General features: G+C 42.2%; 10 protein-coding genes across 10 annotated transcripts; 4 read left to right on the top strand and 6 right to left on the bottom strand.

Annotated features, from left to right (window-relative positions):
- Positions 1-780: 780 nt before the first annotated feature.
- PICMEDRAFT_14242 (hypothetical protein) lies at positions 781-1,845 on the top strand. Its single transcript, XM_019160288.1, has one exon. The coding sequence runs from the start codon at positions 848-850 to the stop codon at positions 1,667-1,669; it is 822 nt and encodes a 273-aa protein (XP_019019826.1). The 5' UTR covers positions 781-847; the 3' UTR covers positions 1,670-1,845.
- Positions 1,846-2,815: 970 nt separating this feature from the next.
- On the top strand, positions 2,816-7,267 carry PICMEDRAFT_29686 (hypothetical protein; the record flags this gene model as incomplete). The annotated part of the gene is made up of 3 exons (XM_019162604.1): positions 2,816-2,992; positions 3,101-3,883; positions 4,013-7,267. 3 exons carry the CDS (start codon positions 2,816-2,818, stop codon positions 7,265-7,267), a joined length of 4,215 nt encoding a protein of 1,404 aa, XP_019019825.1.
- Positions 7,268-8,159: 892 nt separating this feature from the next.
- Positions 8,160-8,576, top strand: PICMEDRAFT_27019 (hypothetical protein; the record flags this gene model as incomplete). The annotated part of the gene is made up of 1 exon (XM_019162474.1): positions 8,160-8,576. A coding segment is annotated over one exon (417 nt), but the record flags the coding sequence as incomplete, so codon positions are not given.
- A 142-nt stretch (positions 8,577-8,718) lies between these two features.
- On the bottom strand, positions 8,719-13,478 carry PICMEDRAFT_177992 (hypothetical protein; the record flags this gene model as incomplete). The annotated part of the gene is made up of 2 exons (XM_019161748.1): positions 8,719-13,343; positions 13,446-13,478. The coding sequence occupies 2 exons, from the start codon at positions 13,476-13,478 to the stop codon at positions 8,862-8,864; spliced, it is 4,515 nt and encodes a 1,504-aa protein (XP_019019823.1). The 3' UTR covers positions 8,719-8,861.
- Positions 13,479-13,784: 306 nt separating this feature from the next.
- On the top strand, positions 13,785-14,954 carry PICMEDRAFT_14239 (hypothetical protein). The gene has a single exon (XM_019160287.1). It carries the CDS (start codon positions 13,885-13,887, stop codon positions 14,830-14,832), a length of 948 nt encoding a protein of 315 aa, XP_019019822.1. The 5' UTR covers positions 13,785-13,884; the 3' UTR covers positions 14,833-14,954.
- On the bottom strand, positions 14,877-15,491 carry PICMEDRAFT_85842 (hypothetical protein). The gene has a single exon (XM_019165019.1). It carries the CDS (start codon positions 15,260-15,262, stop codon positions 14,921-14,923), a length of 342 nt encoding a protein of 113 aa, XP_019019821.1. The 5' UTR covers positions 15,263-15,491; the 3' UTR covers positions 14,877-14,920.
- On the bottom strand, positions 15,460-17,163 carry PICMEDRAFT_19316 (hypothetical protein; the record flags this gene model as incomplete). Its single annotated transcript, XM_019162113.1, has 1 exon — positions 15,460-17,163. A coding segment is annotated over one exon (1,704 nt), but the record flags the coding sequence as incomplete, so codon positions are not given.
- Positions 17,164-17,467: 304 nt separating this feature from the next.
- PICMEDRAFT_14237 (hypothetical protein) lies at positions 17,468-20,657 on the bottom strand. Its single transcript, XM_019160286.1, has one exon. The coding sequence runs from the start codon at positions 20,244-20,246 to the stop codon at positions 17,811-17,813; it is 2,436 nt and encodes an 811-aa protein (XP_019019819.1). The 5' UTR covers positions 20,247-20,657; the 3' UTR covers positions 17,468-17,810.
- A 207-nt stretch (positions 20,658-20,864) lies between these two features.
- Positions 20,865-23,065, bottom strand: PICMEDRAFT_14236 (hypothetical protein). Its single transcript, XM_019160285.1, has one exon. The coding sequence runs from the start codon at positions 22,690-22,692 to the stop codon at positions 21,124-21,126; it is 1,569 nt and encodes a 522-aa protein (XP_019019818.1). The 5' UTR covers positions 22,693-23,065; the 3' UTR covers positions 20,865-21,123.
- Positions 23,066-23,257: 192 nt separating this feature from the next.
- PICMEDRAFT_9231 (hypothetical protein) lies at positions 23,258-25,483 on the bottom strand (the record flags this gene model as incomplete). Its single annotated transcript, XM_019165078.1, has 1 exon — positions 23,258-25,483. The coding sequence occupies one exon, from the start codon at positions 25,481-25,483 to the stop codon at positions 23,258-23,260; it is 2,226 nt and encodes a 741-aa protein (XP_019019817.1).
- Between the last annotated feature and the right edge of the window lie 141 nt (positions 25,484-25,624).

The following is a 25,624-nucleotide window of genomic DNA, read 5'->3' as shown; positions in this document are numbered from 1 at the left end:
GGTCTAGCTGGAATGTCGAACATATCTACAAGTGTTTAGATTATGGTGGGGTGTTGAGATAAGATGCCGAAGCCAATCATGATCGAGTGATAAGAGATAAGAGTCTTATCATGATAAGGCATCTTAAGTAATCTAAAACTGGAAAGTTAGCCGCCATGATAAATGAATAATGGCAAGTTTAACCGAAGGTGTAAGTGTATAAATACAAGAGGTTTGTCCCTTGTATTTATGTTTGAGAATATTAGTTTGTAGGCTAGTTATATTAGTTATAAATTAATAAGCAACAAACATAAGAAAAAGTGAACATATACAATGGATATTCATAATAGAATAGCTAGATTACAACATATTCCAAAGAGCTTGAGAGGATTGAGGAAATATTTTTGTAAAACTTTTTGCCTGAATTTTAACCATCGGGGAAATTGAAAAATACCCAAAGTATCTACTACATTTGGGCACATGGATCTTTCACAACCTATTCCACCACCTATTCCGATATATGATACAGTCTTCTCTTCAAGTGCAGATATTCGTTATATGCATTTAAAGTAGCCCTGCTACACATTACTCCCTCCCCAGAAGGATCCCTGCACAACAACTTTTTCTGTCGCGGGCTTTGACTTACGCCGATCGCCTCAGTGACTGACGAGCCCAGCGGGGGAGAAAAAACTGGGGAGGAAGCGGCGGCTGCAACAGAGTGCGCTGGCAAGTGAGATGAAGGCACTGACTTCTTATCGCCCACCACCTTCTTTCTGTTTGGCCTCTGCGGGGTCCCTTTGAAAGCGCTACAGCTTGACACCCACCATAGTCTATCAGACACAGCAAAACACACACATCTATTGTTCCTATGATGATGATAGCCGGCAAGCCGCAGTCAATACCCTTGACTCACAGTCAGAAGTCGTCTCATGAAAGGCAACATGATATAAATTTGCTTAATGCTCCCAAGAAAACGGAACCCAATGCGGAGTCATCTCCATCTACACCCCCTGGGCAAAAGCAACTAAAATCCAAGTCGAGGTCTAAGGCCAAAGCTTCTTCTAGAGCCAAGCAACAACCACAACAGCAACAACAGGAGCAGGAAGCGGAAGCGGAAACACAGCCAAGATCTCAAAGTAAGAGCTCCAGCTCAAAGAGAAACGCTAGCAGTGGCAAAATTGTCATTCCTCCCAGAAGTGTGGAAGTCAGCTTCAACACCAACGGTTCCAGGGGCTCACAACGAGCAATGTTGAAAAGCACAGCTGACGATTTAAAGCACTCGACTCAAGATATCAAAAACTTACTGGTGGCCTCACCTTCTACAGACGGCTCCAAACCAAACTCCAGATTGAGCGGTGGCTCATCTCCAAATAGCTCCAATGCTTCTAACCATAAAAAAGGCGGGAAAAAATCCCCTAAGTCTCCAAACTCCCAATACGCTAAGTTAAACAATGCAATAAACAAAGTTGCAAGATTACCCGACGGCTCTGAGCCGGACTTCAACAATAGCAGAAACCATTCTGCTCCATTATCCAGATCCTCCAGCTCAACCTCTGCAAGAACATCCAAGCCAAACAGTGCATCTTCGAACAGCTCAACCTCTACCGATGGTATCAGATATGCTGGTTCATCATTCCACGCCGAGCCAAAGGCTGTCACTTTGCCAAAGCCTTCTTTCTTGAAAAAGTGATTTCATCGTTTACTTCAATTCATATGCATGATTCATTTATGTTTCATTTTCAAAATTTACGTCAATTTTTTCATGCATCGATTTTTTTCTCGTATTTATTTTTCTTTTTCATGATAATGATAGTCTCTATTTTTCTTTCTTTTTTGTGTTTCTGTTTCCACATTTTTTTCTTGCGTTTTTAGGTTTGAAGTTTGGTTTTTGTTTTTGTTTTTTGTGGTTCAAAACCATAGTTTTTTTTTATTTTTATTTTTTTCTTTTCTTCTTTTTTTTTTTGGGCACACAAAGCTAGAAAGTTGTCAAAGGTTTATATTTTGGGTTCCCACCTTTCCAGACGGTCAATACTGCTTAATTGCTTAGCAACTCATTGTGCATGAGCGGAGAGGTAGGAAGGTGATCATAAATTCAGTTCTTGATCGTTTTGATTTTATTTTTGAGTTGTTACAGTTTGGAATTTCAATGTAATTCATTCCAGACAAGTGTTTTGCGGCATATCAGTTCAGGGAGCATTTCCCTTTCCCTTTTCTTCTCTCGGACAAGATTTGAAAGGAACGCTCATGTTTTCGCATTTCACAGTTCTAAAACTTACAGCTTCTACTTCTACTTTTTCTTCTGTAAATTAGGTACTTTTTTTTACTGTTATCGTAATGCAACTAGCACTTTTGTGTTCTATATGCTCTAGGAAGGCAACTTCAATCTACCCCGTCTCAATCCAGGTCGAGTTAAGACTGGCGATTGTAGAGCTGAATTACCGTTTTTGGAAGCACCAAGCCCCAGGAAAGCGACCGCGGTTACTGCAGTATATTATCTGAAAAGATTTATTCTGTGCAATTCTAAAATGCTTGCCGACCTCTTTACCGGCCTTGAGGCGGTTATCTTTATCTCCTCTAAAGCGCTGCAACCAGCTTGGGTATTGGAGTACGTTGTTGGGATCAAAGGCCGGCACTAGCTAGGCTCAAGGAAACAAATCCACAATCAGATCATCCCTATCCTCCCATCATGCCAAAAAAGTCGTCTGCCAAGAGGCCTTCATCCTCAAGCAATCAGCTGAATCAGGCATCTGCCTCATCTAGCACTCCAATTACAAGTTTTACAAGACACAGAGACTCAATGGTGTCCAGTAGGTCTGGCTCTACACAGCAGTCAGAGATGACTTCTCACATGGATGTGAACGACACTGAAATGTTTTCAGGTGCTGCGTCAAATGCTATTCCGACCTCGATCTCATCATTCCATCATCATCATCACTTCAGGTCTCCAACTCTATCTGTGACTAGCTCTCATGATGATCAGAACATTGACAGAATAGTGCTGGATCGGTCGGAGGTTAACGAAAATGCACCTCCTCATTCAAATCTGATGTTCATGCACCAAATAAATGATGAAAACTTATACGGAGAATCTGATAATGAGAGTGAACTGGATGGATATGAGTCTGAGGCAAGTGAATTTCAAGAAAGATCTAAGTTTAGATTTTTTAAATCGGCAGATATAGAGGCCGCCAAAGGTGTCTCTTCCTTAGGAAGGTTTTCATCGGATAATAATCATGAATCGGTCAAAATTGATTACGATACAAACTGGAACTCTTTTGCTGACGACTACTCGACAGACCACCTAAACGACACAGAATTAGAGAGGACAGCATTTTATAATTCCCACAAAAAACTGACTAGTGATGACGGATCTAACAGCAACAACTCTTATGGCAGCATCGGCGAGAATCCTTATAGTGAGTTTTTCAGAGGAGATGCAGAACGTGAACTAGTGGCAGATGAAGAGCAAGATTTACATATTTATGGAGAGCAGGAAGGAGATGAAACTTTTGAAGATATGATAACCAAGAAAGCGTGGTTGAAAACCATGAAGCAACGTGAATCTCTGAAAATGCATGATAAGTTTTTCAAAAAGTTTCCGGCAAAAAACACTAGTCAACGTTTTTATATTGCGGAGGAGGACCTTGTTGCTGGTATAGCTGGATACCAGACCACCTATTGGAAATTGGCCATATACAACATCATATGTATTTTGACGCTAGGCTTGGCAGCCTTGATATGCAGATGGGTTCCACGATGGAGAATAAAAATGATGGGCAAACCGGCACCTTTGGGTAAAGCAGAATGGCTAGTTGTTGAGGATGAATATGGCTCAATGGAGATACCGAAAGTTTCTAGAAAATGGTACAATAGAAATTTAAGTACCTTCCTACCTCCAAAGAAAGTAGAACAATTCAATGATGACAACAGCGGCAGCATACATGTGAATCTCAATCCTACTGATGACTCTAACCCGGTAAAGAGCAACAATGATAACCTTGACTCGAGCTCTCACGCAAGTAAAAATAGAGAGGGAAGCATAATGACTGGAATAAGTCATGCATACACTATTGATGATATCGATCCCATTGTACCAATTCTCATATCTTTTGAATATAGATACATGACGTTGTTTTACGATCCGCTTGATGACCTTTTCAAGCTATCAAACAACTGGATTGATGAAAAGTGGTGTCACTATCCAGATATTAAGGATGGTATTACAGAATCAAACTACAGGTGTCGTAAAATGATATTTGGTGATAATATAATTGAAATAAAAGAAAAATCAGTTTTGAAACTTTTGGTCGATGAGGTTTTACACCCTTTCTATGTCTTCCAGGTGTTTTCAATATTTTTATGGCTAGCCGATAGTTACTATTATTATGCTTTTTGCATTTTCTTAATTTCTGTTATTTCAATCACAGAATCGTTAATTGAAACAGAGTCAACTTTGGAAAGAATGAGAAAAATGTCCAGGTTTGAATGCGATGTTAGAGTATGGAGAAGTGGCTTTTGGAAAGAGATAAATTCCGATGATTTAGTGCCTGGGGACATCTATGAAGTGTCTGATCCTTCGTTATCCACCTACCCATGTGATTCAATTCTTTTGACCGGTGATTGTATTGTTAATGAAGCAATGTTGACTGGAGAATCGGTTCCAGTTTCTAAATTGCCGATTAGTCCAGAATGTGTCAAAGAATTAGAAATGGAATTCAATGGTGCTAAGTTCTCCAACAGGTTTTCCAAATCCTTCTTATACAACGGCACCAAAATTGTCAGAGTTCGATACGGCTTATCCGAAGGCTCTGGAGGAAAGGAACCTGCAACTGCCTTAGTCGTAAGGACTGGATTTAATACGACAAAGGGAGCTTTGGTTCGATCAATGTTGTTGCCTAAACCAACAGGATTCAAATTCTACGAAGATTCGTTCAAATACATTGGAGTTATGTCAATGATTGCGGGAGTTGGCTTTATTTTCTCTACAATAAATTTTTTGAAACTAGGATTGCCATGGAAAGTTATAGTGTTACGTGCATTGGATCTTATTACAATTGTTGTTCCACCTGCTTTGCCCGCTACTCTTACCATTGGAACTAATTTTGCTTTGAGCAGATTGCGCCAGAAAAGCATTTTTTGCATTGCTCCAATGCGTGTTAACATTGGTGGTAAGCTAGACGTTTTATGTTTTGACAAAACTGGTACTTTGACTGAGGAGGGGTTAGATGTTATGGGAATACATATCTCTAACCCTATTAGAGATAGACAAGAACATGAGTTCAGTGAAATGCTTCCCTCAATTTGTGACATCTTGGAAAGTGATATTCCAAACTCGGAAAAGATATTCACAGCTATGCTAACATGCCATTCGTTGAAAGTCATAAATGATGAATATGTTGGTGACCCTTTGGACGAAAACATGTTTCAATTTGTGGGGTGGGATATGATTGAAGACCCTCATGAGAGCAGTATTCTCAGCGATTTCATCGAGTCTAAAGTTCTATTGACCTCTTCATCACCAATCTTATTCAAGAAAGATGGCGTACCAAGCCATTGGATTCAACTCAAAGAATTTGAATTTATTTCCCAACTAAGAAGGATGTCAACTATTTGTATCAATTTTAGCAACAATTACAGCCAAAGTCCACAAGAAATAGAAGTTTATGTTAAAGGTGCCCCCGAGGTAATTGAAACCATTTGCTTGAAGGAGTCCATTCCCGCTAATTACAACGAGCTTTTATATCATTACACACATAATGGATACAGAATTATTGCATGTGCATCCAAAAAGTTGAAAAATCCAAGCAAGAATCTCAATGATCTTTCCTTCATCGGAAAATTGAAAAGAGAATCAATTGAGTGTGACCTAGAATTTATTGGTTTTATAGTTTTTGAAAACAAATTGAAAAGTTCTACGACTGACACTATTGAACAGTTGAGTGATGCAGATTTGAGAACAATTATGTGTACCGGTGATAATGTGTTAACGGCTATCAGTGTTGGCAAAGAGTGCAGAATAGTTGGAGAAGGGGCTAAAGTATTTATTCCTTCCTTTGACTATGACAACTTTCCGAAGCAGTCTGATAATGATGAACATGCTGGTATCGATCGGCGTATATCATCGAATGGCATTCCGCCCATCATCTGGACCGAAGCCGACAACCCCGAATTGATGTTGGATAGAATTACACTTGCTCCTCTCGATATCAACCAAGACAACAACTATTGCTTGGCTGTTACCGGAGACATCTTTAAATTTATTCTGACAGAGTTGGCTCACATGGAATTCTACATTGAGACTATTCTTATGAAAAGTTCGATATTTGCAAGGATGTCTCCAGATGAGAAACATGAACTAGTCAGCCAATTACAGAAACTCGATTACACTGTTGGGTTTTGTGGCGATGGTGCAAACGATTGTGGTGCCCTCAAGGCTGCTGATATCGGTATTTCATTGAGTGAGGCTGAGGCATCTGTTGCAGCCCCATTTACTTCTCGTATCTTTGAAATTTCTTGTGTTCTGGATGTCATCAAAGAGGGCAGGGCATCGTTGGTTACCAGTTTTTCATGCTTCCAATACATGTCACTATACTCTGCAATCCAATTCATTTCGGTCTCTATTTTGTACAAGGAAGGGTCAAATCTAGGAGATTTTCAGTTTTTGTACATTGACTTAGCTCTTATTATCCCAATCGCGGTATTCATGTCATGGTCAAAATCCTATTCAGTGATAGTCAAGAAGAAACCTACCGCCAATCTAATCTCTCCTAAAATTATCATACCGTTACTGGGCAATATTAGCATACTTCTGGCAGGCCAACTTTTGGTATGGTTTATAATCAGACACAAAAATTTCCCATGGTATATTAAACCTATTCCTGGTTCTGATGATCAGGTGCAAAGCACGGATAACACCACACTATTCTTCTACTCAAACTTCCAGTACATATTGATCGCATTAATGCTAACTGTGGGCCCACCATATAGAGAACCAGCCAACAAAAATGTACCATTCATTTTGACAATTGCCGTCACGTTGTCGTTTTCGATGATTCTAATGCTTGTTAACCCGGCTTCGTCATTTGGGCAGTTGATGGATTTAACATGGATGAGCAGTGGCTCCAAACTGGGCCTTACTATAGGTGCATTTGTCAATTACTTCATCTTAGAGGTTGGTGATAAGTATGTTTTCTTGCAATTAGCTCAAGTTTTTAAAAGGTTGGTGAAAAGAAAGGGAAGCAACAAAAAGTTCAAGAAGTTGAAAAGAGAATTCAGAAAGCTAGTATAGCGGTACCCGCAGTCTCTTATTTATAGTGTGTGTAGTATGTTTCAGTATGTCGAAGCTATAAAAGTAGAAATAATGTAGAACTAAACCGTGAAGAAAAATTATAATGAAGCACGTTTTCAAATGTTAATATGGTTGGTTGGGCACCCCGTGCCCAACTCCCGAAGAAAAAATCAATTGGTCATCAGCAAATCTAGCTGTGCAGCTTGGAAATATGCATATTCCAACCACTGAGTGCAAACTGAAGCACTTCTAGCAAATGATGTTTTCCTGCAACAAAAAACACCCATCTGTTACCGACTGCTAGGTACTGCCTTACTAAAAAGTTATAATTTTCTGCTCAATTGCTTTTGAACACAAGCTTTGAAGTTCAAAAACTCTTGTAAGCAGGCATCTTTGCCCATATTTTCATACTTGCTTGCAACGCATCTTCCGTAAGCCACGGAGAGCTCGGAACAGTTTAGTGTTGCAGCCATGAGTCTGGTGGCCTGTTTGGTAGGTTGTTTCTTCAATACAGTCATTCTAGTAATCTTTCAATAAATCCAATAAAGCTATGGTTTTGCTAACACTAAGAAGCAGGAACTGGGAAAGAAGTAGTGGATTACAGAGGCTATAAAGCCGAGCAAGAGCAGCGTTCAATGTCTTGCATCAGAGATAAGGAAAACCGTTGAGGATCAAGCTCCTCAATATTTTTGCTTTCCGCAACAGAGGGGACACGAGCAGGAGGCGCCCGATCCGGAAGGGAAAGCGAGCTGCTGGGCCGGGACGGGAGACAGGCGGAGCCCAGGAAAGGGAGTTAAAGCAGAAGGGCCACAATCAGATCAAATCAGCCTAGGAGAGATCAAATTGGGGGAGTATACCGGTGGGACCAGACAGAATTAGATAACAAATGTCATCACAGAAGTTTACGGCATTGCCGGATCCACAGGAGGTGTTTGTTCCGCTCAGTGAAGAACAAATTGCTATCTTGGAATATCAGGTAGAATCAGAACAACCTGTTGCCACCGTACAAAGCCGGTTCAACCTTGGTTGGGGGTTGATGAAAAGCGACGATGAGGATGTGAAACAAGGGATAAATATGCTCACGGAAATATTTAAGACCGTGCCTAGCAGGAGAATCGAATGTGTCTATTTCTTGTCACTTGCATGCTTCAAGATCAAGGAGTACAGAGAGGCCACGAGATACGTCGACGTGTTGCTACAAGTTGAGCCTAACAATAAACAGGCTCTGACTTTAAAGAAAATGATTGAGAACGAGTTGGCAAAAGATAGCCTAATTGGTTTTGCGATAGTGTCCAGCGCAATCGCTGCTAGTGTGGGTGTTGCAAGCTATTTTTTTAGGCGCCATAAATAGGCAGAGATAGACCAATAGAAAGACAAACACAGGCTCAGAAATACCTACATTTTATAACGGATCGAATTGTATTCCTTCTGTAAACACGAAAAAAAAGTTTTATAGTAATTTTTTTTTGGAGAGATAAGACATAAGTGTGCCAAGGAACGATATGTAAACCTCTCACTTCCCTTTGCAATAACAAAGTGGAACGGAATATATGTATGATTCAATAAATATAATTAACAGAGATCATTGCTATCTTCAGTCTTCTCTGCTCACCAAACCACCCTCCTCACACAACGAAAAAAATATCGAGTCCGTGTTCTTCAATAGATTCGCAGGAGTGTCGAACTCTTTGACTCTGCCCTGTTCCAACACAATGATCCGATCGCTATCAATAATGGTATTGAGTCTGTGTGCAATTGTTAAAATTGTCCTGTCCTCAAAAGCAGACCTGATAGTTTGCTGAACAATTGAATCTGTATCAACATCAACATTGGCTGTCGCTTCATCGAGAATCAACACCTTACAATTCTTTTTGGTTAGAGCTCTTGCCAAACACATTAATTGGCGCTGTCCTGCAGACAAGTTGGAGCCTCCTTCACTGATCGGAACCAGTAATCCATTGAATCCAATCTCCTCTTTATTTTCGTATTCTTCATACATTCTTTGTACATGTTCTTTCAAATGTGACAAGCTTAGCGCTTCCCAAAGATCATCATCATTGTACTGATCGACAGGGTCTAAGTTAGATCTGATTGTGCCTCTGAATATTTGAGAATCCTGTGGAATGATTGATAACTTGGATCTCAAGTCATACAACCCAATCATAGATGTATTGACGTCATCAATTTCAATGTGTCCCCCAACGGCTTCAATTATCCGGAAAATTGCCAATGTCAAAGAAGACTTGCCGGCACCAGTTCTTCCAACAATACCAATCTTCTCTTTCTTCTTGACTGATAAGTTGATATCCCTCAAAACCAGATCAAGGTCTGATCTGTACCTTGTAGAATAGTTCTTAAACTGAATTTCTCCATTGAAAGGCCAGTTCGTTGAAGGTCTTTTATCATCGATTACTTCGGGTGCCTCATGTGGCAACGCTGCATACTCCATAACCCGCTCAACAGAAACAATGTTAGATTCAATGTCCACTGTCATTCTAACAATCCAGTTCAGCGCCTGGGTCACCTGTAAAGCATACGAAACGGACAAACCAACTAAACCAGGGGTTACTTTGCCAGTTCTTAGCGTCAAGATCAACAATCCTGAAGATCCAAGGATAATAAATGATCCTAAAAATTCTAATCTGACTGCCAACCATCTATTTGCAGTGACAGATGGATGGTATGCGCTCATATTGACGTCCATCTTGTATTGATTTAAGAAGGAAAATCTTTGAGCTTGATCGTAAGCTTTAATCACAGAAACACCTGTAAGAGTTTCCTGAAAGTGTGCATAAATTGGAGATTTAGAGACAGATTCCAACCTTTTCAACTCTCTGGATGTGTATAGATAATACTTTTGGTAATATCTGTAAATGAAAAACATTGGAACGACGAAGAAAATGAACTGCCAAGTTGAGTAGATGATAATTAGAATTGTAAACAGAACCCTGATACTGTTGGAAAAGAACATTGAAAAAACTCTGAAAAGAGTTTCATCGATTTTGTATATATCATTTGAAAACCTGTTCAAAATCCTACCAATTGGAGTAGTCTCAAAAAATTGCATTGGGGCTCTTAAAACTGAGTTTAACATGATTTCATGCAAATATTTGGAACCAGAAATTGAACACAATAACCACTGAACCAAAGACTGACACATAGTACAGAAAACAGCAGAAATGCAAAACAAGAAATAAATGCTCAAATATTTCCAAGGTTCTGGATTAGCTCCAACGGCGGTATTTATTTCAGACCAATGCTTTAGCCAGACATTAGAAGTAACTGATAAAGCCATAGCTGTAACAATAAAGACAATCAACAGTAAAACGTGTCCCACACCACAGGCTTTCGCATAAGTAATGTAAACATTCCAGTCAACTTTACCTTGTTCATGTGTTTCCGACCTTCCTGCATTCTCTTGAACCTTTTCTTGGTTTTGAATATCGATCCTAAAGTCCTCCAATTCAGCCTTTCTGAAGTCCCCTTTAACATCTTTCACTTCATCGGTCGAAGGTGTTGTTGACATAGCCATGGCTGAGGATAATTCTGATACAGGTTCTGAAACTTGTTCTTCGGTTTTGTTCTCAGAATGCGTACTGTCTTTTCTTCCGTATTCCTTAATCAACTTGTAGAGAAGAGATGTCTTTTTTTTGGAGAGTAAAAGATCACTGTAGGTACCCTCTTCAACAATTCTTCCATCTGCCATCATGGTAAGATGATTTGAAAACTTGAAAACTGCCATACTGTTGGTCGCTAAAATCCTGCATTTGTTCTTCAATAAACCGTTTGGTCCCAAAACATTATTACTGATATGCTTTCCAACATGCTCATCAACTGCACTCAAAACATCGTCTAGCAAGTAGACATCAGCTCTTGCATAAACTGCTCTGGCAAGAGATAATCTAGCCTTTTGGCCCCCAGACATACTAATACCTTTTTCACCAACTTGAGTTTCGTCACCATCCGGTAATATTTCAAGATCTTGTGATAATGCACACGCATGTATGGTTTTTTGATAAAAATCTGGATCAAATTTGCAACCGAACAAAATGTTCTCCTTGATAGTACCATTCATAATCCAAGCAGTCTGAGGAACATACGCGATGCTACCTGCAATAGAGGCAATACCATTTGTTCTGTGTAGGCTACCTAATAAAGCTTGAATCAGAGCAGACTTCCCGGATCCAACTTTGCCTAACACGCAACTCAGTTGTCCTTTGTAGGCAGTATAGTTGATGTTTACCAACGCAGTTTTGTATGGTTCTCTTGACCAAAGGAAATCAGCACCTTCAACTTTCACTGATACATCGCCAACAGACTTTGCTGCTGGGTACCTATTAATCACGTCATCTTCAATTTCATCGCTGCACAGGAATTCAGTTAATCTTGAAAGTGCAACTTGTGACTCGATAATGTTACCAATGGTCAAGGGAAGGGCCATCAATGGAAATCCTAACAAGTTGAATAGCGCCAATGCAGTGAAAACAAGATCTGTTGTTAGTGGTGTTCCCTTGTACAGAATGATGAACATCGCAAAAGTGGAACAACTCACCATAAATGGTGTGGAATTAAAAATAAATTGATTTCCAGCTTGGAAAATGCCGATCTTTTTTAAATTCTTCAACTCCTTTTCATTTCTGACATAGGTCAGCTTTTCTTTGTAAGGAGTTTCCCATGCATACAATTTTAGGGACTTGATATTGTTCAAGATTTCAGAAATTAAACCAGTTCTTTCGTCTTTGACTTTCATTTGATCTTTCTGTAGTTTCTTCTGGAATCTGAAAAGTCTTGTATTCAGGGGAACAGTAATGACCAATATGCCAACACCCACCCACATTGCATTTCCAAGTAAATTGTACAAAGAAATCAAGCAAAGGGTTATCTGGAAAGGACCTGACCAAATAAGTTGTAAGTTTTGGCACACATCTTGCAATCTCTGGGTATCTACAGACATCAAGTTGACAATATCCCCGGTTGTTTTAGCCTTTTTTGCTTCAATAGAAAGATTCAAAGATTTTTGATAAACCAGTGCGGTCATTGAAGACTTGACCTTTATTGAAGTATCGTAAACTCTCTCAAAGTATTGATGTAAGGAGGCAGTTTGTATAACGGACAATGAAAACATAGACATGACAATCATGAATCCTCTTGTAAGTGGTATGGAAGGGTCATCGTGATAGTCATGAACAAAAATAATCAAACGCTTCAACAATTGGGGCTGAGTGAAAGCTATGCAATCTTGAATGAACTTGAATATTGCACCGACAAAGAAAGGTCCACCAAAAGATTTCACCAACGCACGAAATAAGGACGGATTATCCGAATTGTTACTCTCAAATATCCAGTTTTTGTCCAAAACAGAAGAGAGCAACTTCGACTTTAAGGAATTTGGTAAAGGAGGCAAGTCCGATTGCAACAAGAATTTTTGATAGCCTTTTCTCATTAATGGGGTCATCCAGGTAAAAGTTAACTTGCTAAAAATATTTGAGTAGTCATAGATGCTATAGCCCTCTGTTGTTTCTAAATTCAATTTAGGAGCAAAGCTAACTTCCAAAATAAAAATCAACAACGAATTTACCGCAAAGGCGGAAAACAGAAAGGCATCTGTAGAAGGGTAATGTCTCAACGACGAGTTCACAACTCTCAAGAAGCCGATAGCCGTGCTAAAAAACCAGAATATTATTAATGGCGTTTGTCCGACATAAGTTTTGAAGAACTCAATGTAGCTGAAAACAAGAGATACCAGGAGTGAAATAAATACCAGAATGGTTGACCACCAAACCGAATCAGAGAAAACTGAGTACGGAGGGTAGGCGTTCTGAGACTTTTTTGTCGTCAAGATCACAATTGCTAGCTGCATGAATATCTGGCACACTATCAACAGTAGTTTAGAGGCAAAAATATAATTGGGCTTTGAATTAATGTTCTTCTGCTTTCTTAATTTATGAATAACTTGGAGTGAATGAATGAGAAAATACACCGATAATATGTTTAAAAACAAGCCATTGAGGAGACAAGGGGAAGGATCTGAAAGATGCGAGGTCCATTGATAACCTTCACCGTCGTGACATCCACACTGGATCAGTGGTTCTGTTAAGTTACCACCAGAAGAGGAAGTCAATGCATGCCACCGACTTTCACCTTCCAAAAGATGAGAAGTAATTTCAAAAAACTGGACAGGAAACAACCCGTTCAAATCAAACTGAAACATTGCGGTTTCAAAATCTGATGCCGTTACCTAAAAGAGTGGATGAGGCATCAATACATGGCAAGGATGCAATTGAAGGCAAGAGAGAGAGATAGATAACGGATAAACCTTCAAATAATGATTTTGATTAATAAGCCGTAGTGTCTACACGGTTTTCCTCGGCGACGCGTCGGTATCAACTTTTCTCCAGATTCTCACCTACTTGAAATCAGCACGGCAAAGAGGAAAAGGAAAGGAGAAATACGGGCGGGAGACGGACACTATGTGAAGAAGGCACACTGCGGATTTTTCTCCGGGTGGATTGGGCTAAGCATATCACATTGTTGCCACTGCATCAGTATCACCACAGCACAAAAGCACACAGGCCTAACAAAACTCCGAGAAACACAATTATTGTGTTGCAATTACAATGTCGAAAAGAAATGATGCAAAGCCGCTGATATTACCCTTGACATCCGATGATATTGTCGGAGAGGCGCCAACAAGCTCACAATTTGACAGGCTATCTGTTGCAAGTTCAATGCCTTCACAAAGCTCTCTTCCATCACTATCCACCTATGCACAAAGACAATCTCATCGTAGTAGGTTAAAGAAGATACGAGACAACCTGAACTCTCGGTTTAAAGTCCCCAAGTACTTTAAGCGTATGGTTGTGTTCAATTCATTGGACTTTGAGACCGCGTTTTGGGAAATGATGAACTTGATTTACAATCCGAAACGAGTCTACAAGTCTTTGTATTACCAAAAACAAACGAAGAACAAATGGGCAAGAGATGACCCTAGTTTTGTTTTGATATTGTGCTTTTTTCTCACCATATCGGCTGTATTTTGGGGAATAATGTATGCTCCAGGAGTGGTTGGGATATTAAAATTGATCCTATATATGGTGGTTGTGGACTTTTTACTTTTTGGGTTAGTCATTGCCACAATCGGTTGGGTTTTAGGGAATAGATTTTTCTTATTACCAGAGGCTCAGCCAGTACGGGACTCGAGTCGTCCAGATACGATTTTCAGCAAATACTTCAAGTTTGATCCAGTGTTGGAATGGTCTTACTGTTTTGATGTACACTGCAATGCATACTTGATCATATGGATTTCGCTTTACTTGTTGCAATTTTTTTTAATCCCGCTGCTCAGAATGAACAATATTGTATCTACAGTTTTGGGAAACACATTGTACCTAATTGCGCTATCTTACTACTTCATCATTACCTTTTATGGTTACAATGCTTTACCATTTTTACACAAGACAGAATACTTATTGCTACCTTTGGCAGGATTTGCAGTAGCTTGGACAGTATTGACGTTGTCAGGCGTTAACATTGCGAACGTTATGAGCAACTCGTATTTCGATTGATTTCTTTTATCGTTTACAATCTTTGTATACTAACAATCTGTTTTATAGACTCATATAAATGCATATATATCTACATTAGACAAATACTTTACTCGTAGGAGAACGATATTTCTCCGAAACTATCGCATTTTTCACTACTCGTGCTATATAGTGAGCGATCTGAAGAGATTGAGCAAAAACTGCTTGTATAATCACAAATCTTAGCCACTATTGGTTCCCCGGCTTCCAGGAGTACAAAGTTTTTGGAAGCAATTGTCCCAATATTCTTAACACCTACATTGTTTCTGTGTAACTCTAGAAGGTACTTAGCTTTACCGCAGATTTTAGATTCCATCTCTGACAAACATTCGGTTTCGGAACCTGTTGAATACTTGATGGCCTTCTCAAAATACCATTTGCACTGATCACTGAACTCTTCTATACTAGCCATATTAATTTTAGCAATGATTTGGTTAACATCACCCGCCAGACTTTTGTTCAAAGACCAGTGATACCATCGACATCATTGCAGTAGGTAATCGAGTAGATTTGACAGGGCAATTTTCATTCACTGTTTTTCCTCCACTATAATTCCTTAAAAATGATTGTATTGCATACCATATTTGGATTTATTATAAACAGAAATTACACATAAGCATCAGGAGGTATATTGCTCTTGCTGTTGATGAAATTTTGCCCAGCTGTAGTATAATCCCAGTTGCTTTGTTCGCATAACATTAGCACAAATTCCAGCTTCAACCTTGTCTCAGTCATAATTTTCAGCACAAGCTCTTGCTGAGTAAGATTTAACCGTCCAGCAACGTCAGCAGGCAAACTTTGAGGTATTGGAGTGCTTATAGTGACAGGAACAGAGCTCGAACTTGGAGTAGGCTGGAAAGTACTATTAATATCAACGTTGTTCCATGATTTTTTGGCAGAATATAGCTTGATACAAAGCATGTCACTGGCAACTATAAAAGCACCATTAGCTCCAGGAACTACAACAAATACTCTATCAAAACATCTCTTTTCTAAAATTCCTCTCCTGTTTTGATTGTTTTTATATTTGTTGTACCCGTGACCTTTATTACTATTTGAGGTTATGTCTGCAAATTGCTGATCAGGTTGCCCCACTTCCTCAAATTCACCATGCAAAGTTATCATCATGCCACCTAGTGCAGGATATGAGACAGTTTCAATCGAGTAGTTAGTAGGATCAGTTCCTAAGGAATGTTTCGTTTTTGGTAAACAGTTGAAAGCATTTAAAATTTGCTCTGGTCCTACAAATAGTCTCATCATTCGTGATTTTTCGTTAGAAACTCTTTTCAAGTTTCTTGAATGTGATGTATAGTTGTTCCAAAGACTTGGTGAGGTGTTTCCTGAATATTCCGAAATTGCAGAAGAGTCGTACTGAAAAGAGAACTGTGATTGTGGGGTGTATAACACCATCAAATTCAGTCTGTTTGTATCCCAGAAATTAAGATAGGAGCTTAAAAAATTTGTAGCAGCTTTGGAAAGTTCATCATTCTCAAAGAAGACTGATGTGGATTTGACAGGAAAAGTTAATATACTATTTAATTTTTGTTCGTCTCTGACCTGGGCTCCATCAATAATGATCAATCTAGGAAATATAGAAACCAGTTTCTGCATGGCATTCATATCTTGTGCTATTGGATTTCCCTGAACAATGAGCTCCCTTAGTTGAAGAAACTTATTTTTCAATCTGTCAAACAAGTCGATCTTTCTGATATTGTTATTGCTTAGGGCAATATTTTTGACATCAGGGAAACAAAGGGAAAGCTCATACAACCATCTTGAATGATCATCTAGGTTGTTATTACTTAAGTTTATCGAATCGATTTGAATTTTTTCCTTCTGAGCAACTTTCATAAGAGCAGGGAAAAATTTAGATGTTGTATTTGCATTAGAGAATAATCCGTTATTGACCAATGTTTGATTATTTTGAACGTTTTGCAAATCAAGCATTCTACTTTCAGAGTTGTAACTTGCTAATATGAAATTTCTCAACAAATCAATAGTGTTTTTGGCACCTGCTTGATCGTTCATTCCGTTGTTGTCGATTATTCTGATGAACAACGTCTGACCCGCAAATCTTAAGCCTGAACATTTAACTAAATCTTGAGCATCCCTCATGGTTCGAACCTGTCCTTGTAATAGTTTACCACTTGGGTCAACAGTAGGATTGGTGACTACGATCCGAGCCTTGCGATTAAGAAAGTTTATCAAGTCTTGTTGAGAAGCATTGGTCCAACCTTGAATTTCAACTGTGACCATATTTTGACTCACATACTCGTTAGCCCTTTGTAGATTATGCGCCGGGCTATTGTACCCTCCTCTTCCACCTCTATTATTATTATATCCTCCTCTTCCACGATGCATGATGTTTGATGATGAAAGTGTTGTACTTTTGCATTCTGTCTAATTGAAGAAGGTTAGATTGAATACTGAACTAAACTTCCCTGTAAGGGCTGAAAAAAAAAAATGATGAGGGTGTAGTGAGCAAGTCAGAGAGGCGGGACTTTCAAAAGGTACGAAACGAGGATGGAAAAAAAGTTTCAGCCTACACGGGATTTAAGTTCACACAATTATTTTATAAAATCATATATAAGAGTATTAATTAGCTATTAAAGTTGAGAAAAGATTTAGTTGTAGTAAGCAGTAAATTGCAAAAATACCGAGAAAACGGAATACGAAATGAAAGAACAATTTAAGTGAAGAAACCAATCAAATATATCGAGTCTAATAAATTGACCAAGGAAAAGATGAAAAAGAAAGAAAAGTATTTGAAGATTCAAATCACACGAGTATAAGCAAATGTTAAGAAAAAAAAAGTTTCTTTGTCAACAGTATCTTTCACATTTCATGACTGACTTCATTAATTTTAATTAATAATGGCTTCTTCCTATGACATTTTTTAGATAAAGATACAGATGAAAAAAAGCTTTGAAAATATGGATTTAAGGCGTTGGATGGACTAGTCAAATATCAAACTTCAACCAATCCAAGTCATCCATATTGATGCCTGTATCAATGTTATTTTTAGAGCCGCCATCAAAGGGACTCAAGTTGGTGCTGTTTTTATTGTTTATTTTCAATGACTTTTGCATTGCTTGTGGCTTATCATTCACATTTGCCAAGCACTTGCTTAGGCCAGATTTCCCAGCTGAAGAGATTCTGATTGCATTCATTCCGGCACTCAAATTACTGAAATTAGAAGGTTTCTGCTGTCGTTGTTGAGAACATTTATTTACCGACAAATTTGAGTTGCCCGAGCTGTTTGATGGCGAGCTATTGCTATTGCCACTGATAACATTATTATTCATGGTATTGTTGTAGCTATTACTAATAATACTATTTGTTGGTGTGCCATTGGCTATCTGATTGACATTGTTGTATGTCAATCCTCTTTTATTATTCAAATCCTGATACAAGTTGTGAGAGGAGTTAGATGAGATTGAGTTTTGTCTCGATAGTGAGCGTGAAACTAATAAAACACCACCAGCTGGTGAACTGGCGTGAGCAGGAGATGAAGCTGTCATATTAGTCACTGGTGAGTAGGTAACAGATGATGATGGCGAGTATGAAGTTCCTGTATTGATCGCAGTTAAAGGTGAGGGAGGTTGTGAGTTTTGAGATGATGACAAGTTCAATCTTGATTTTCGCCTCTTGAATTGGGGTATATCTTGTGGTTGTGAAGGTGAGGCCCCAATTGAGAAATTGAAATTTATGGCATTGAAGTTTTGATTTGGGGAGGAGCTATCCCTGGAGGGTTTGGGCAAAATTGGAACGATTTTTGAGCGATTTTGTGACTGATTCCCCGAATTCACTGGAATTTGAGATTGTGAATGTACTGGTACAAATGTTTTAGACTGTGGAATAGATAGTCCTGGTTGAGGTTGAATATATTGAAGTTGGTGTGGTGACTGAACAGGTGGTTGATTTGGTCCTGTTACTCCAAAATTATTTATATTTGAATTTGGGAAACTCTGGGGGAAGTACATACTTGGATTTGGCGATTGGGAGGATGATTTGGGGTTCGGAGTCATATGGGATAAATTTTTGTAACCTTCACCTTGAGCACCTAATGATTGTCTCTTAGAGTTCCTTTTCTTTATAACATCTGTTTTCAAAGAAAGAGGTCTCATAGTACCGTGCAATTTTAAAAACAAACCACACGCATTACATAAAGTGTTGCCGTTTGGGTCCTTTCTCCACAATGGCGTCTTAGTTGTTCCACAATTGCTGCATTTGGATATAGATTTGATATTCTCTTTTGTTGGGGCAGATGATGAAATGGTGGATTTCGATTGACGTGCTTGAGTTTGGAGTTCATTAGGCTGGGATGTAGACCCCATTCTTGGATGGCTAGAAGGTGATGGCGAGTCGGACTCCATCTTAATGAATTTTTGCTTATTATTGATGATTGGAGTATCTTTAATTTTGTTTTGAAATGTGTTGTTCATGGTACTTGGAGTGGTGCCTGTATTAGTAGTGGCATTAATCATTCTGTCATTTTCGTATATGCTTTTATTAGGGGTCATGCCAGTTGGAGTAGATTCAGAGCTCATTGCCTCATTCTTAATAACATTATTTTCATTATTGACGTTTTTCTTTTCGTTCTCAAAACTCGAGATTGTATTATTATTATCATTAGTGGACAGGATGTTTTGATTGTTGATGGATATGGACGATTCTGACTTGATCTTGATATCTAGTGGCCTTATGGTTTGGGTAGGTTGAAAATTCAAGTTGTTTGATTCGTTTATTCTCTTCAATTCACGAAGAATGTCAAAGTCGACTTCGGAAGATGAAATGTCTTCATCGTTCTTAAAGTCCACAATATCTGCAAACGCATAGCTCTTGAAAGGATCAAACATTTTGTCATTGCTATTAGAATTAGCCGCCAATTTGATCCCCATGTTGTTTGTCGAGTTGGGGCTTTCAGTAATAGAGGTAGGAGTGATCATGTTATTATTGCCATTAGCGGTGTTACTCATATTGTTGTTGACGTTGTTGTTACTGCTGTTATTGGTAGCATTAGAACCGCTGTTGTTTCTATTAGAGTTAGTGTTCGTATTATTGTTTGTATTGTCATTTTGGTTAAAGTTCTTCAGTTGCTTGCCTGATGCAGACACTATTGCGGCGGGCGAAGCCGACAAGGGAGTCAACAAATCAACAGATAATATATCTTCGTTGTTCATGTAATTCATGTTGAAGTCCGCCGTAGGGTTGCTGCTGTTCATGCTACTATTCGTGGAGGACAACATGCTGTCTAGCGCTGAATTCTGCACCTCCTTCTTCGAGGTCTGTATAGATCGACTTTCTTGGCGAATCGAACGATTTTGCATTCTTTCGTACAAAGGCAGCAGCTTCTTAGCACTTGAGTATATATCCCATATGGAGGTAGAGTCCATGGTTGGTGTATCAAAATATAGAATTGGGAGTGTAGTAGGGCGCTACTGATTCCGAGACTTTCGGTGATTAATCTCCTTCTCGACTTTCCTGTTTGGTGTTGCGTTGTCGTCAAGTGAGGATCTCTTAGCAAAGATAACGATGTATTAGCTCAGAGGGGGCAAGAGTCAGGATGGGCTTGATTACCGATAGCTGAATGTTTGTGCCTCGGTTTGTGTTTGTTTCGGTGGGAAAATACTAGTCTTAGCACTAGTGGCAGAGGGGTGATGTGTGACTGCGCCAAGCCTGTGTGCGTTTGTGCCTTCTCTAGTCTGTAAACTGGAAAGAACTAGAAGAAGAAGCGTGGGGGTTTGTCGAAGCGATGATGCTGTCAAAGAATCTTCGGGACGAGAACACTTGCAGCAAGAAATCAGGTTTCCAGGTGACTCTGGTCCACAGTTTCCTTCCGTCAGTGAAAGCGAGCTAAAAGCGAGAAAGCTGTTGAGGTTGTCAATGGGGAGAGAAAAAAGAAAAAAAAGAGAGAAAAAAAATACGAAAAAAGAGTAAAAAAGAAAATACAGCCGCGACATCCTTCTCTGTCGCAAGCCTTTCCGCTCCCGGGAGGAGCTTACGTGATGCGAGGCGAGACTACGTAGTCTGGACTAAGAATCTCATACTTCGTCGATTTAATTAAAATTTAAAGAAAAAACAAAGACAATAAACAATAAACAAGAAACAATAAACAAACCCGATCTCCCTTTTTCGTTTTCTTTTGATTTATATTACTCATCCGTTCATTTATTCATTTATTCATTCTTTCCGTTCGGTAGTTCGTCCAGTCGTTCGTCCAGTCGTTCGTCCAGTCGTTCGTTCATTTCTTCGTCTTCTGAATGTTATAAATTAAGCGTTGTGTTTCATAAACTCACGCATCTTCCTCTCCTCCTCGTCGAGAAGCGATAGACGCATGGCCTCCTCGATCAACATCTCTTCGAGGTGTTCCTGTCTGTTGAAGCTACCGGCACCCGTATTTCTGCTGCCGGTGCCGGCATGGCGGCGGCTGCCCGGCTCGTCGTTCCGTAATAGCGATGTGGCGTGCAGCGCAGTGGCCGCTGCGGATCGTCTGGCCAGCTTTGTTCGTGCCACCAACAACTTCTGCTCCCAGTCGGGCCTGATCGAGTCCACGGTGACGACCGAGGGAGCGTCTGGCGGCAAAGACTCCCTTCTCTTTCTTGGCTGAGGCTGAGGAGACGTTGCGCGGTTGTTGTTCGAGACAGAGCTTGTGTTTCTTCTGTGCTTCTTCTTCCTGCTTTCGAGCTTCTGCTTCTTGATGCTGAAAGGATCGGCCAGATCGATTTCTGTCAACACCTCAGCGGAGCTGGCGTCCTTGTGTGCCGAGTTGTTGTCGCCAATACTTTCCTCCTCCTCTATCGTGTTCTCCGCAAGGCTGAAAAGTCCCGGCTTGTGGTTCCCTTCGATGCCCGTTTTGAAGTCCCTCGGAGGCACGTAAGTGACTCCGAAATTGTCTACGGCGCAGAAGGGACACTTGACAGGCTCACTGATCAAATCCTCCGAGTTTTTGTCTTCGGCATCTTCCGGTGCTGGAGTCGGCGACGGCGACTGAACGCCGCCGTGGTTCTCATCGTGAGGGAAATGCGGGTCCAACCGTTTCATCTGCACAAAACACTCTGTGCAAATCGACTGCACACAACACCGGGTTGTGTTCAATAGCCGCGGATAGTATAGGAAGCAGATAGGACACTCCTCGCAGTCCCTGTAGATCTTTAGCAACAAGTCGTCGGACGGTATGTTTGGGTATTTCTTCGGGTTGCTCTCTGCCGCTGCCAGGTCCCTGCGGAAGCGGGAGTTCTCGTGGCGCTGGTATTCGGCGGCCTTCTCCTTCAACTTCTGCCTGAGCAGCTTTCCCTCTCTGCGCTTGATGGAGTTTGCGGACGGGTGGAGCTTGTGCTCGTTTGGGTCCTCAAAGTCGTCAGCAAGGTCTTTCGGTAGGACTTCTTCGTGGAGCTTCAAGTTCTTCTTGAGGAACGCGAGAAGCTCATCGTCGGACCACTTCTCGTCAAAGTCCTGCAACGGCGTGAAGAAGGGCGCCATGCGCCGCCTGATGACCAGATCCCGCACAATGTCCGTCATGTAGTCGAGCTCGTACTTGTAGTTCCCGTAGGGCGCAAGGTACCCGCCGTCGACGTTCTCGTCGTAGTTCACCACAAGGTTCATAATCTGCTTCGTTCGGAACTTGAGCTTCTCCGCCTCCTTCTCCCGTTTGCGCTTGCTTATCGCGTGGTCGTTCCCGTGCGAGTGGTTGTGATGGTGGGCTTGTGCGTTCTCAAAGTTCGTCAAGTACTCCCTGGCGAATGCCGACGTCGACATTGTGCCTCCCGAGGAAGCACTTGGAGACGAGTTCAACCCGCCAGCCGGGAACCCCCGTGCTTCTTTCCCTGGCGTGTTCCCCATGCTCAAACTTGCGCTGTGTGTGTCCGTGTGCTCGTGTGCCTGTGTCTGGCCAAGTATGCAGGTGCTGAAGCGTGATGCTTGATACGTAGATGCTTAATACGTAGATGCTTGATGCGTGCCTGTGTATGCCTCTTCAACCACCGACAGCCAGAATCCGTGCAGTAGCGTACCGTGCCTTCTAGAGACTGGAGAGGGAATAAAAACCGGTGCCGGAATGCCCTGGATCGCAAAGTCAGAGCCTCTGCTGTCTCTCTCGAGTGGCTTTGACACCGCTACTGCACCGCTTGTGCACTTTACTGCTCCTATCTCCCGTGATGACTCTGCTGCTGCTCCACCGCAGCCTGCACCTTCCTCTGTTCCCTGCTCCTGCTCCTACTACCCGGTGTCCACGACGGCCAGACGCCCGGCGGCAGAGAGCCCGCGAGGCAGGCGGGCGAGGCCGGCGAGGGAGGGGCCGCTTATCTCGGGCCATCTGCGGGTGACAGCTTTTCGGGCCAACTCTCAGGAGAGTCCCGGGAAGGTGGTGAAGATGGAGGCGGTTGACGGGGTCTATAAAGAAGAAAAGTTACATTTTATGGCGGAGGCCGTAGCCAAAGCCCACGGCGATGCCGATGGCAGAGCCGAGACAGAAGAGGCCAAAGAGAACGGCGGCGGTAAGCTTGTACCGTCTGGCGATGGCGCCAAAGATGGAGTCGAGGTGGCCCAGAGCTATCACGAGGAAGAAGGGGGGCGCCAAGACGCTGCAGAGAAGCAACAGGACGGCGACACGCCCGCTGCAGCTACCGTGCAGCTCGTAGTCGTGGTACTCTCGGCGGTAGTCGTTGCTGACAAGGCCAGCTGCCTTCTCGGGGTCGTGCTTGCCGGCGGGTGGGGGTGCCGGGGTGTTCTTGCGGGGATTTGCCCAGGCGAGAAGCTGCTCCCGGGAGTCACCCGAGCCTTGTGTTGTGTCGGTGTCATCACTGTTGAGCTCGATGGTGTGGTTGCTGTAGAGAGCGGCGGGGAAGTGCGGCACGATTGGCACCCGCTCGAGGTTGAGCTGCTTGTTGGACTGCTTTACACTTCGGATGAGGTTCGACGTGGCTTCCGTGTCGTTGCCGACGCCGGCGCCGGCGAAGTTGGCAGTTGGGAGTGTAAGAGGCGCCGTTGGCGATGGTGACGCCGACGAAGGCGGCGGCTTGCGAAACATGCGCTTCTTGCGCTCCTCCGGCTCGGCAGTAAGGTCCAGCACCGTCTCGGAGCGTGAGGGCTGCACCTGGGCGACGACGGATACCGAGGAGTTGTTACTCAGGGTAAAGTTCTTGGACCTGCTCTCGCGAGAGCCGTCTGAGTGGTTCATGACGTTGACGGTCATGACTGGACCCGGTCTGGAGTTGGTGGCATCGTTGCTGCCGCCGCCGCTATTGCCATTGCCATTGTCGTCGTCATCGGCCAGCAGTTTCGGTTGGTACGCCGGCTGTGCTAGCACAGCAAAGTGGTGGCCCCCGGTAAGATCTGGATTGGCTCCAACGGGCCGCAGCTGGATCCGGTCTGTCGAAACTGTGCCAACCGAGTCCGATTCATCGTTGAGGCTTTCGTCCTCAATCCCGCTTAGAACAACCCCGTGGACGCCTGCTGTCACAGGAGTAAATTGTAACTCACTGAATAGCCCGCCCCGGATCTCCTGAGAAAGCCGTATTCGCCTGGAGATCTCACGCTCGTCTGACGACGTTGTGTCGTCGCCCGAGGTAGTGTTTTTCGTACTGTCGGTCTTTGTTCCTGAGTTTTTGCTGTTGTTATGGCTCGTGTTCGAACTCGTGTTGTTTCCGTTGCTCCTGTTGGCGTAGCCGTCATTGTCTTCGCCTGCACCCCGGCTTTGCTCGTGCTCGCTCGGGGCGCCATTTCCGTTGCTGTCATGACCCACATCATGATCCTGTTGGCCGGAGCTGGACACCCGGTTCCCCTCTGCGTGTGTCGTGTCTCTGTCTTCCGAAATCGTGAAGATTGTGCGTGTTTTGACAGGAGGAATATCGTTGAAGTTGAGGGACTCCTCGGTAGACTTCACTGGACTGTTGCTGATGACGTCGGAGAAGGACCCAAACGTGCTGCTCATCATTCTTGAGTGTCCGTAGTCAAACGAGCCATCTGGATCTTCCGGAGCCTCTGGAGCTTCTGGGGGTGCCTGGGACGGCTGTCTGTTTTCCTTGTACTGGTAAAAGTACGGGTTTGACAAGTTTTTTGAATTTCGTTTGTTCAATCTCTGGATGATCTGGTTACGCTTTTGCTCAATGGATATTGTGCTGGCATTGTCAGTAAGCGACCGGTTTCGCCTGGTCTGGTACCTCTGATTGGAGAGGTGCGAAGTCCTTCGTGAGGCCAGGGAGACGTTGGAAAGGTTGGAAATGTTTGTAATGTCGGCGAGCGAAGACGCCAAGGATAGCTTAGAGGCGATGTTCGGGTTGTTCTGCGAGTAGCGTGACTTGAACATCGATATTCGGGCCCCGTCATCGCCTGCAATTCGCATCGACGGTCTAGTGTGTATCTTCTGTGGGCTCTTCAGATGGAACGGCGCCGGCGAGGGCTGCAAAGGCTGTGAAGCCCGCTTCTGCTGCAATCTACCCTCTGTTGGGAACATGTTTTCGTCGTTGAACAGTTCCGACTCGATCTCGTCATCGTTGCTGCTGGCGTCGGAGGAGATGTAGGAAAACTGGCCCGTGTTCCTCGACGCTCGGATCGACTCGGGCGTGTCTTGGTGCACAAACCCGTGAGGTGTGTCGTCAATGTAGTGGACGCTGCTGGGGGACCTCATCATCATGGCGGCGTTTTTATTGCAGCTACCGGTAGTGTAGTACCGGTTCCTTTGGGTTCTGCCAATTAGCTTAGGTCTGTCTGGGTCTGTGAGATGTGCTTGATGGGTGCAAAACCGTGCTCTCGTGACTGTTAAGGTGCTTCGAAA

Source organism: Pichia membranifaciens, assembly GCF_001661235.1.
Source record: "Pichia membranifaciens NRRL Y-2026 unplaced genomic scaffold PICMEscaffold_1, whole genome shotgun sequence".
Taxonomy (NCBI): Eukaryota; Fungi; Ascomycota; class Pichiomycetes; order Pichiales; family Pichiaceae; genus Pichia; species Pichia membranifaciens.
Note: the sequence above shows the minus strand (reverse complement) of the source record. Positions and strands in the feature narration are given on the sequence as shown.